At 46.0% G+C, this 12,385-nt stretch overlaps 1 protein-coding gene across 2 annotated transcripts in view; it reads right to left on the bottom strand.

Moving 5' to 3' along the window:
- Window positions 1–12,385, bottom strand: part of RIPOR2 (RHO family interacting cell polarization regulator 2) — a 111,819-nt gene that overhangs the window by 24,835 nt on the left and 74,599 nt on the right. For both annotated transcript variants that reach the window (XM_060023542.1, XM_060023543.1), the window contains exons 9-13: window positions 9,053–9,096; window positions 7,589–7,714; window positions 7,117–7,265; window positions 5,641–5,770; window positions 86–766 (exon numbers count right to left, since the gene is read on the bottom strand). In XM_060023542.1, the coding sequence (XP_059879525.1) occupies window positions 86–766; window positions 5,641–5,770; window positions 7,117–7,265; window positions 7,589–7,714; window positions 9,053–9,096 (1,130 nt within the window). The remainder of the gene's footprint in view (window positions 1–85; window positions 767–5,640; window positions 5,771–7,116; window positions 7,266–7,588; window positions 7,715–9,052; window positions 9,097–12,385) is intronic.

Genomic DNA, 12,385 nt, shown 5'->3' on the forward strand with positions numbered 1-12,385 from the left:
AAAAAAGATAGGCTATTTTAAATAGAATGTTGGCTGAAGATACCTGTCTCCAGACCTAAGCCAATTTCCCTAAAAATGTACTTACTTTTAGAATGTCATCCAAGTGCATGACTTCTTGGTTCAGATCCTGAAACTCTTTATACTGCTCTTTATGTGGTTCTAATGCAAGGAAAAGCCCATTAAAGGCATCCTCTAAGCTTCCATCTAGGAAGGATCTACAGCCTTCGGACTCTCCACTGACAGAGCCCTCAAAGAGCAGCCTCTCGGTGGCCGCCGGCACCTCTGACGAGGTGAGCCTCTTGACCAGCTGCTTCGTGATGTTTCCTTCAAAAGTGTCCAGTTCCACGGGCTTGAGTTCAGAGGCCTCGTCAGACTCTTGCAGAAGGGCCTCTGCGACACCCTTCTCCAGGAATAGGCGCTCCGTCCGGGCACCCGCGGATGCTCTGCAGGCCTCGGGTTTCCCGAGCCCCTCGGTCTCTTCCTCCCTGTGGGGCCTGGGCTCTGAGCCTTCTTCTCCCAAGGAGCTCTTGGAAGAGGACGAGCTGGAGTCATCCAGGCCCTCGTTCTGGGAGGAGGGGCTGTCGCGGTTCAGCTCTGCGGGGGTGATGGTGATTTCTGGATTTGCCGAGCATGTGCTGGGGAGAGGGCGGCCTGGGTTGTGGGAGAGGGTGCAGTCCCCATTGGGCAGGTCACTGAAGCTGAGGGACAGTGGCATTTTCTCCCCAGCTGCCTTCCCATTTTCAAGGACGTCATCAGGTAGATTCGACTGCAGATAAAAGGCAAATCATTACGATTTTAAATACAAGGGATGCGTTTGGCATGGTTCATTTCCAGACAAAATGTAAGACAATTAAAATTTTAAAAACAGACCTTTCACGATATTAACATTGTATTGTTGATTTTGTGTGTGTGCGTGCGCGCACATGCGTGGCAAAAGAAAACAAGCCTTTAAAAACTCTATTACCATTGTTGAATCTCGGTGAAAGTTCATTGCACTATTCTCAGGTTTGACATTTTTCAAAAGAAGAGGCTGGAGGCAGGGGAGTGGTGCTTGTTTCCCAAATCCCAGGATCTCACAATATTTGGCAGCCATAGTTAAGAATAGCACCACCGTTTTTTTGTTTTGTTTTGATTTGTTTTTTTTGTTTTTTGGCATCGATCTTAAAAGACTTTACAACATTCTTGCTATTTCACTCAAAAGATGTGATGCTTTGTTCTGCTTCAGTTCTCATAAAATTATTTTTTGAAAAACTCTACCCACAAATCCCAAGCCCTGGAAAAAGTTTTATTAATTCAGTAACCACGCCACAAACAATTCAAGACCTGAAATATGTGCGCAGTGCTTCTATAAAAAGAGGAGAAAAAGACTGATAAACTGAACAACTATCTTCCAGGGCTGCAAACCCCAGAGCTCCCAGGGTGTCTAGAAATCCCAAGTGCTCTGTCAGGCAGCCCCAGGCTCTGTGATCCGTGAAGCAGAACTCAGAAGACAGAGGTCAGAAATATCCAGGTAACCACGGTAATTTGTTTATGCAGGCGTTAAAGCAATTTCTAAGTCACCTTTCCTAACACAGTGGTCTTGGCGAAGTGCTAAATGTTGCTTTGTGGGAAAAGTTTTTTAGTTATTTGAGATCAACTCCTTCAAAATGAATACTCTCTCTTGGATTCCAGAATTGATTGTTTAAGTAAAGGTAAGTACCTATTTTAATTATACATAAAACAATGAGGGAACTCCCTGACAGTCCAGTGGTTAGGACTCCGCACTTCCACTGCAGGGGGCGTGGGCTCCACGATCCCTGGTGGGGGAACTGAGATCCCACACGCCGTGTGGTGCGGCCAAAAAAAAATAATAGGGCTTCCCTGGTGGCGCAGTGGTTGAGAGTCCGCCTGCCGATGCAAGGGACGTGGGTTCGTGCCCCGGTCCGGGAAGATCCCACATGCTGCGGAGCGGCTGGGCCCATGAGCCACGGCCGCTGAGCCTGCGCGTCCAGAGCCTGTGCTCCGCAACGGGAGAGGCCACAACAGTGAGAGGCCCGTGTACCGCAAAATAAATAAATAAATAAATAAATAAATAAAACAATGAATGATCACGATAGTGCTGGGAATTAGCCCAGGAAACAAAAATGTTACAGCAAGTGAAATGAGGAGCAGACAGAAAGAGGCTCCCCATCCTCCTCCAGCAGCGTCCATGGTCCCATCACTGCTGGATCTGGGCCACCAGCTCCCAATACATGCAGTTTCAACTCAAACTCTCCATTCTCATCTGGTTGGAAGGTTTTTTACCTTAACCACAGGATGAGTAAAAGGATGTGTCACTGGGGCACTCAAGTAACCTCTGCAGGCTCAGTTTCTTTGCCTCGAAAAGTGAGAATGTTTTCCTTTTCGATTAGTGATTATTGGATTATTGGATTAGTGATTATTGAACTGTGCTCCAGAGTCCCGGTGCGGTGGGGGTGGGGGGTCGGGGGTGGGGAGGGAGTTCCAGGGACCGTCCTCGGGAGGGGACGGGGAGGGGGTGGGTCCCCGTGCGACTCACTATTTCCAGCCTCCTTTACTTCAGTTTCCTTCCTCCTGTATCTGCACCCCCTTTTCCCCCCAAACACGTTTTATGCCTCCAGGACAGACAAAAAAGGAAGCTTCTGGGGAGGGATGGGGGAAGGCTGAGTCCTGCTCCCTGCACTTCCTCCGTGGGGTCCCCTGGGGATCTCACAGAAGCCCTGGGTCCTCTGAACGTTCCTGCCCAGCCTCAGCTCATCTTCAGAGTACACATTCCAAGCAGCTCTGAGGGAGGCGGGAGGCGCTGGCTAAGTAAGGAGCGGGACTGGTTGTCACGATTCTTATTTAAATTCCAAATTCCTCTTCAGCCACTTCTATCAAGTCTCACATTCCCAAACCCAATTTGCATGTACTTAAGTGGCAAGTATCCAGTTAGACTGAGATGCCCTGCTGAAGGGGACATACAGCCTGCCAAGAGCGCGAGCCTATAAACGGGCACACGGGGAAGGCGTGCTGTAACTGAGGGGTGATGTAGGGATGCTGCAGGGTGGTAGGAGCCCCGGCAGGGGGCGGGGGTGGTGCTCAGGAGAGAGAGTGTCTGAAACTCAGCCCTGGAAAATGCGGAGAAGAAGGGCAGAAGGAGGAGGAAGTGCGTCCTAGAAGGAACAACAGGCTGTGGGAGCTCTTGAGAGGGAGGGTGCATTTGGAGGACAGTGATGGGGGTTGGGGTCGGCGGGGGGCAGTCCGGCAGAGAATGAAGGCTGGAGAGAGGAGAGGTGGGCCTGGAAGACTGGGCCGGAATGGAACGGCTGCTCCGAGGAGTTTGCGTTTATCCAAAAGGCTATGGGAAGCCATCACATTCTTTTCTAGTCTTGCTCTTGTTTACATGATGCAATTAAAACCTCTACTAACCATATCTACACCCTCCAGCTTGCAGCGTATGAGCATCAATATACACATGACATTGACAGTTACTGCATCAGCTCTACTCTTCTCTGGCACGTGCATATCTTTCCCATTTTCCGTGGAAACTCCACTAGAGTTTAGCCTGGTCCATTTCACCTGTGTTTTTTAATCCAATGACTAAGATGCAATTATTATTATTATTTTTTGGATGGCTTATTTATTTATTTATTTTTTGGGAAGAAAAATAAAAAACGCGTTTCAAGTAGTCATTTAGAAAGAAAAATAAATCTATTTTTAATTTTTATTTGAAGTATATTTTAAAATATATCTTACTAATGCAACAATCTTTTACCTCATTTGAGCATGCAGAGTGGGTACTTGAAAGTGATTTAAAAAAATCTATTTCAAACTCCTCTATAATCAGTCTCTCTACTAATTTAGGCTTGCCAGTTAGTCTAGAGCTGCACTCTTTTTTTTTTTTTAACATCTTTATTGGAGTATAACAATTATTATTATTATTAACCAGAAGACTTTTAACCCTTTCCTCTCTGGACATTCAAAGATTACTTTTATATGTCTGTAAATGGCAGAACATTCCAGGTATGTATGTACATATGTGTATGTGTATTCTCTTGTGACATAATGGATAACACATATAATGTAGGTTACCTATTACATTCCTGATTGCAAATTAAAGAGTTTCTTTTACTTCGATAGTATAAAACTAGCAAACAATACAATAAATTAGGGCTAAGAACCTCTTTCAATAAAAATAGTTTCGGGAAAATAGGTTTAAATCCAGTGCCAGGTTTTGAAGGCTACAACTGTAAAGACTGCTATTAGTGATACATTAGCTTAACTTGTGAACGAAAATCTCCTTTGACCTTGAGCGCAGCTGTATTTTTTTTTAAGTGACAATATTGTTACCATGGATATCTTTGCCACAGTGCAGAAAAGTCACAGCACAAAAGTGGAGATCATGAGCAGGGAAGGACAAACGGCCTCTCTCACAAAGGTGCATGCATGCCCAAATTTCCCACCCACGGACAGGAGGCCTGTAACCGTTAGCCAATGAGCGAGAGACAGCAGATAAAACAAGAGCCATGCCAAAGCCCACATGCCACAAGCCCCCTACAGCAAGCACGTCACACCCAGGCGGGCCACACACACTCACATAAAACTCTAGAACGGCCTTGGGTCTCAGCCTGAGGGAGGGCAGGTCACTGAAAGAGCGGCTGCGGTGCAGCTTGGCAAAGAAAGACTCTTGCAAGGCACTCAAGACAGACAGCCTTGGCTTGTCTGGTGAAGGATGCAACCATCTCTTCAGAAGTCAAAGCAAAATGGGGGAGTTAGTGGAAAGCAGCAGGTTACCATGTTTTTGTCAGCTTTCTAGCAAGCATTTCTGATTAAAACAAGGAGGCCGCTATTTACACCCACTTCTTTAAAAGTCTGATCTTAGAGAATGTGCAGAAAAGTCTACATGTGTTTACCAAGCAACAGGTTAAGTTGGGGGAGGGGAGAGGAGAGCCACAGGAGGTTTACCACCTGTGCGCGGGTGGCCACAGACATCTCGGAATGTGCTTTCCTTAGTCACCATGTGCTTAGGGTGAACTTGAAGATGACATTACAGTCAGCCCTCCGTATCCAAGGGTTATGCATCTATGAAAAAAAAATTCCAGGGGCTTCCCTGGTGGCGCAGTGGTTGAGAGTCCGACTGCCAGTGCGGGGGACGCGGGTTCGTGCCCCGGTCCGGGAAGATCCCATATGCCGTGGAGCGGCTGGGCCCGTGAGCCATGGCCGCTGAGCCTGCACGGCCAGAGCCTGTGCTCCGCGACGGGAGAGGCCACAGCGGTGAGAGGCCCGCGTACCGCAAAAAAAAAAAAATTCCAGACAGTTCCAAAAAAGCAAAACTTGAATTTGCCAATTCATTGGTAGCTATTTACATAGCATTTACATTGCATTAGGTATTATAAGTAATCTAGAGATGATCTAAAGTATCCGGGAGGGTGTGCATAGGTTATGTGCAAACACTATGCCATTTAACATAAAAGACTTGAGCATCCTAGGATTCTGGTATCAAAGGGGGGTTCTCGGAACCAATCCCTCTCGGGTATTAAGGGACGACTGTATTAGGAATTATAGAGACTCCCTAACACCCTATATTAAGCATTTCAAACCCTGGGTGCAAGCACGGCCTCAGGCTCATCATTTCTCCTCTAGAAATCACACTGAACTTACAAAGAAGGAGTGGTCTTTGAAGGTGGGCGTTTCTGGGGTGCCCTGGCTGTACATGGACATTCTTCTCTGGAGGGCGGCTGCCTTGTTCCCAGCACCTGAGGATGGGGTCATGTCCTCCACGTCAAACGGACTGCAAAACAACAGGTCCCCGTGAACACACGTTTGTTAAAGTCACCTATAATCACCGGTCCGCAGGCCAAGAAAGCACCTCATTATACTTACGTAAACTCAAACCAGTGGGAACTGGGCTGGTTTTGGCCAAATTGGTCTGTCAGCAAACAAACCAAGATAAAAAAAAGTGGAGCAGAAAACGGGGTCTAGACTCACCCAAGGGACCCCAGATTATCATCACAGCTTTAAGCACAATTTATGTGCACACCTGCAGACCAGATAAATTTGTTTCCTCGTTCGTATTAGAGACACAAACATATTAATGTTTGTCCCAACACGAGATGTTGAAGAAGTCTGTAAAAATTCCTGGAGCTTTGCAAGGGCAGACGCTTTAATGATACAAGAGAGCAACAGATTATTGTTCGGTTCTAAAGAAAACTCTCCTATTCCTTTCAGTGGACCCAGAGCCTGTTGTGTGACCGAGAGGATAACAGTCTGTTCACAATGATGCCATTTATCAGCATGCCATGTGCTCCTCCAGCAGAAGCACTGATCTTGCATTTGAGACGTCAATCATTACAAGCTACGAGGAGAGATGGGCTGGGCAAAAGCTGTGGACACTGCTCCAATAACAAGGCAACATGTCTTTGCTGCTTCCATGCCTGACCCTCGCTATTGTAAAGGTGGCCCCAAACATTAACACTGAACATGTCCTAGTTACTTGTAACATACCAGGGGCATAAGATCAAATGTTGTGAGCAACCAGTACTTAATAGCTTATCATGACCCTTCTCGCGGGGTGACTTCAGAAAACCACTTTTAAGTTCCCTGCTTTGACAAAAGGTGTCTCTGGCCCTTTGGAAATATTCTGTTTCAGTATATAGAGTGTGGAGAGACTAAGGATATCCAAAAATTTCCAAAGCAGTGTCAGGTATCTGAGATAAAGAGGGCTAAGCAATTAAAACACCATAGCGAGAATCAGGATCTTTCTGTGGATAAAATATCTCATACTGGACAGTTATTTTCTTTCAAATTAGTGGACATGAGAGATATACTTCTTTATACACATCTAAAGGCTGAGAAGGAGGCGAGGAGACAGAATAAAATATTTAAAAATAGGAAGTTGAAGAGGAGAGTAGTGATACGGCAGAGGGCTCTCCTTTAACATGTGTGACCATCACCCAGCTTATTTAAGAGATCCCTGGGCCCTGAGAGATTCTGACACAGCGAGTCTGGGGTGGGGCCTGAGACCCTGCTTTCGTACCAAGCTCCCCAGTGATTTTGACGGTCCACACGCCACCCCTGGGACAGCACGAGCCTACAGCACTTGTTTCTATCATGATGATATTGAAAAGGGCAACTTACTACCAGGTGATTTCCAGGTTGAGTTTGATGGTGCCAAGGTCATTGATGTCCACAGCCACCACCTGAGGTCGTGCTGCAAACAGCTCTTTGGTCTCGCAGGTCACACTGCCGACCAGGAGATGAGTTGCTAGCCCTTTGAGTTCTGTGACCTGGTGAGAGAGGGAGAGGTAAGAAAGGCCTTACAGGAGCGCAGAGGACGAAGCCAGGTTACTCTTTCCTTTGTTTTTCTTGGCCAGGGCAGGCATTTCAGAACCATATCTGAAATCAGAGGCGGATGTTTCCCAAGCCCATCTCACATTTCCATTGCCCGCTCTGACACGAGGGCAAGTCTTTTGATGTATGTGCCTGTAGTACGTACAGAGGTCTGCGGGCTGGAGGGGCAGCAGGCAGAAGTAACGGGCACAGGTCTCCACGATGGACCATCCAGCCGTGGCACCAGCAAAGACAACAAACTGCAAGGACGATATTGTACCTTGATGGAAATTAATCCAATTATCAGGGGCAGGAACACCATTTCTTCTCCATCCCAGGTCTGTTTGCCATTTACTTCTATTCTGCCTTTCAGTTTCCACCTCTGTCGGCCATACTTCATGAAAATCTGGGGAAAGACACCAAAGGGCCCTCAGGTTCCACTGCCCTCACCTGCCTTCCCACCAAACACCAGGATGAAAAAGGCAAGTAAATACAGTAGCTACTGTTCCTCCCCTCCTCCAGCATCCTCATGACACCCACTGACTGTCGCTTCTTCCAAATTCCCTGGCAGGGGGCGGGGAGCAGAGCACCAGCAGGGAAAGACTTTCAAAGGGGGTAAGTTCTGTTTCTCTAGGATAGAGGGTATGAAGGGCTTTCTTTAGAACAAGGTCACTGCATCGTGCCCTTTGGCTCAGTTCTTTCTCTCGTTAGTTCTACTTCAGTATAACAACCACTGGATTCATTCTCCATACTCCGCAGCTCCTTTAGAAAGACAAGGAACCAGCAGCTAAAATCTACTTAGTGTCCAGAAGCAAGAAGAAGGGCATCCTTTTTGTGGATAAGGGAGACAGGTCTGGACAAGGATTTTGAAATCTGACACACTCTGGGGGGAGGGTGTGCAGTTTCTCCTCAGTCAGACAGCTTTACTGCTTAGAGGAAGACACATTCCCCCTCACCACCCTCGGCCAAGATGAATGATTATAGAAGGTTTTGGAGGAGATAGTTAGATGAAATCATTATGTAAGTTCCCTTCTGAAGAGGGAAAAGATAAAAAGCTTTTTTACTTTTATGGAGTATATTTTTATAAAGAAAGATCTAGATTCTATTATTCTTCAATCATGATACTTTTGAGTAGTCATAATCCTGGATTGGATCTTGCATCAGGAAAAATAAACTGCTATCAAGTACAATATTGGGACACTTGGAAAAATATGAACATAGATTGTATATCAAATGACATTAGCTAAAGGGCCAGTGCTAAGTTTGTTGGTGTAGACAATTGTACAACGTTTATATGAGAGAAAGTCTTTCCACATTCAGGAAAATAATTTTTTTTTTGGCTGTGCCGCATTGCTTGCAGGATCTTACTTCCCCAACCGGGGATTGAACCTGGGCCAAGGCAGTGAAGGTGCCAAGCCTTAACCACCAGACCGCCAGGAAATTCCCTCAGGAAAATAATTTAGGGGTGAAGGGTCATGATACCTGTGCATTAATCTAAAATAGTTCAGCAAAATAACAACAACAATAATAATATTAATAATAATAAAGCAAATGTGACATAACGTTAAAAACTGGTTGTCTAGGTGACCCGTATATGGGAGGTCTTACACTAATCTCCAAAATTACTTATTGGCTCAAATTTCTTCTTCAAAATAAAAAAATGTAAAAAAAAATTGAAGAAGCAAAATAATGACAGCTGACTCCTGCCTCTCAAGTCCAACACCCAGACCGACACCACACTTACTTCATATTGATCTCCGGGACAGAGGCGAGCAAAACCAGCCAGACCTGTAAGCAAGCAACTGGGATCAGAGGTGCAGAATTCATTTCCCCTCTTTATAAACCCACACTGGCACACTTATAAGACTCAAAGTGTCAGGCCTTTGTGAAAACTCATATAATAGTTTCTGGGGAACGACTGTGGGTACAGCTATTGTTGGGAATTCCATCTATCACAGCAAGAGAGGATATTCCTTGCTGGGGTGAGGCGAGAGGTGCTCTCTGGGGCAGAGAAGACTGTTCTTTCTAGGAAGAGCCCCGTTAAGTTGTGAGACTGTGGGACGGATGAATCTGCTTCGCACCAGTCTCAATGGGCTATGCCAGGATTAAGATGATAGAGAAGGTCCAGGGAGGCCTAAAAAGGCACCTGCTGTTACCACTCTCTGTCAGTAGATGGCAGCAACTCACCAGTTCGTCACACCTCTCCATCCACGGAGCCGGTCCATTGAGGACCAGTTTCCACTAACAAGTAGAACATAACAAGCCTCTTAAAAGATTTACTGAAATAAGAGCAGAATTAAAGAAGCCAATTTTCACTAATAATTTTCTGGAGGATTAGTCTTTTGTTTTTAATACCTCTGAAAAAAAGCACAATCGACTGATCTTTATAAATCACAATTGGCTGTTTATACCAATTCTAATAAAGTCCTAAACACTTTAAAAACCTCTGCAGAAGACATAGAGTATGGACTTGAGGACACGGGGAGGGGAAAGGGTAGGCTGGGACGACGTGAGAGAGTAGCATGGACATATGTACACTACCAAATGTAAAATAGCTAGTGGGAAGCAGCCGCATAGCACAGGGAGATCAGCTTGGTGTTTTGTGACCACCTAGAGGGGTGGGATAGGGAGGGTGGGAGACACAAGAGGGAGGAGATATGGGGGTATATGTATATGTATAGCTGACTCACTTTGTTATACAGCAGAAACTAACACGCCATTGTTAAGTAATTATACTCCAATTAAGATGTTTAAAAAAAAAAACAAACCAAAAAAAAAAACTCTGCAGAATATTCCGGATTTATCTACTGCCTATTTACATACCTATGCACTTACAATGGAAGCCTGGTTAGAAAACAAAACAAAAAAACCTAAAAAACTGATCTGATATCAGTGCTGGATAAAGAAGAGTAAAGGGGAAAATCCTTTGAGGGTTTTTATTTTTATTTTTTCCTTTCAAAATCACCAGAAATTTCATATTGGAAGAACTTATCCAGATGGGAGAAAGCTACTTGGTAGTGATGTTTTTGAGCTTCTCAGCTCATGTTATTAAAGCAAAATTTTTTGGAAATGCTTGAGGCGGTATCACTCTGATACCCTGATTATAACCATAACGTGGCACGTGGCAGTAGACAGGCAAAAACAGGCCTGGGGCTGTGCTATGATTCTTCAAGTCCTACCTGCTAATGTAAGCCACTCATGGTACTGATTGCAGAAATGAAACTAACAGTGGGTCAGTTAGAGTTACCGCCTTGTATCTTTTAAACCTGGCCAGGTTTCTTTCAGACTCTGGTCTGAGGTCTGTTGGGATTTTCAGTTGGGGAAAGCTTCTTGTTTTCTCAGCAGTTTGGGGATTACTGCTGCACTGTCCACAAAGCTTTCATTATGGCCACTCCAAAAACCATCATGGGGGTTAGCACCCAGGGATGAGCATGGGCAAGTGGAGGGGCTGAGGGGGCTTTCATCTCCATGGTGCATCTTCCTGCACCTTGTGGATATTTTACTGTAAACATCTATTACTGATAAAACAGCTCTTCCATGACCTCATTCGGAAGGCCCAGATGCTACAGTCTGCAACCGCCCACCCTGTTCTTCTTTTGCTCAGGGACCATTCTGCCAGAAGAATGTGCCGCCTTTTTTTCTAGTTCTGTGAGGATCTTCCTTTCCAAAGATAAAAAAGATCACACATGTTGGCACGCAGCGTATACACAGAGAAAAGGCTGGTTGGATATTCACGACAATCTTAGCACTGGGGGGGGAGCGATTCTGAAGCTAAGGAAGTGACACTTTCTACTCCAAGGAAAACAGCCAGACAGCTGAATAGACAGGCGCTCCCATTACAGGACTGAATGATTTACTGACCAGGCATAAATAATGCAGATTTACTAGCTCCCTGGTAGATGTCCCCTCTCCCAAGGCCAGACCTGCCCTAAAAGCTGCAGGGGCCAACACAGACTTTCGGATATACACACTGCCTGGAACTTAATATGAAGTAGGTAATACTTGGGAGAAGTAGTTTTTCTGTAACAGACCACGTCTTTCCATCTGCAAATTGGTGGATGGGTCTAGTGCTCCCTCTTTAGCCTGGCGTTCGACCCTCTTCAAAATCTGGCATCAAGGAGTTCCACAGCTCTCTTCCCAGGGTCCTCTCATTCTAATGCAAAGGTTACAGCGGGAAGCCTTCCTCTTCCCCGTTTCCCTCCCACAAGATAGGCGGGTGGCACCCTTTGCGCCCCCTCCTGCCACCCCCCCGCCCCCCAGGCATCGAAGCAATTGGCCACATTATTGATCCAGTAGATCATTTATTCCGTGGAATTAGATTAGACTGGCTCATGCAACCACTGTCTCCAGTAGACTGTGTGGAAGTCAAGGCCAGAGACCATTCACCAGGATGCAGCCCAGAGCCTGGCCAACAGCAGGCTCAATTGTCTTTACCATCATCACTTACCCCGCCCCTCCAAAACCCCACAGAATGATTGCTGTCTGTGTGTTGGGGAAGCGTGTGGCAGGAGGAAGCTGGCTTACCAGGTCTGAGGATATTATGAAAGATCCTCAGCTTGTGTCACTATGTATGTTGGGGGTGGTAATTCTTTTTTTTTCTTTTTTTTTTACCAGAATGAATAACAGATAAGAAAGTAGGTAACTGCAAAGATGCAAGATTTCTTGGCAGCGTGAGAGGCTCCCTTTTATCAAGAGAGAGGAAGATTTCCATGGGGGTGTTACCCCTGAAAGGCTTCATAGAAATAGTTCAAGTTTTCATGTTAGATTAGGAAAGTGGAAGTGAGATAAATCAATAATGAAAAAGGAGGATCACTTGCAGGTTTGAGTGACCCCCCTGGGAGAAACCCTGAACCCAGACAGAAGCCAGGGAAGCCCGTCGGGCAGGAAAGACAGAACCACGCTGAGGGTAGAGCTGGAATAGCAGGGGCGGCAGCAAGTTGAGCCCGTCCGTCATGACAGCCCATCATAACCCAGAGCCGTTCTTTAGCTGGGCAGTCGGGCCCCCCGGTGGATGGTAGGGCCCCCAGAACATCCTCGCTGACCCTCAGGCCTGAGGTCCAGGTCTGGTGGGTGGCTG

Source organism: Delphinus delphis, chromosome 10, assembly GCF_949987515.2.
Source record: "Delphinus delphis chromosome 10, mDelDel1.2, whole genome shotgun sequence".
NCBI classification, from domain to species: Eukaryota; Metazoa; Chordata; class Mammalia; order Artiodactyla; family Delphinidae; genus Delphinus; species Delphinus delphis.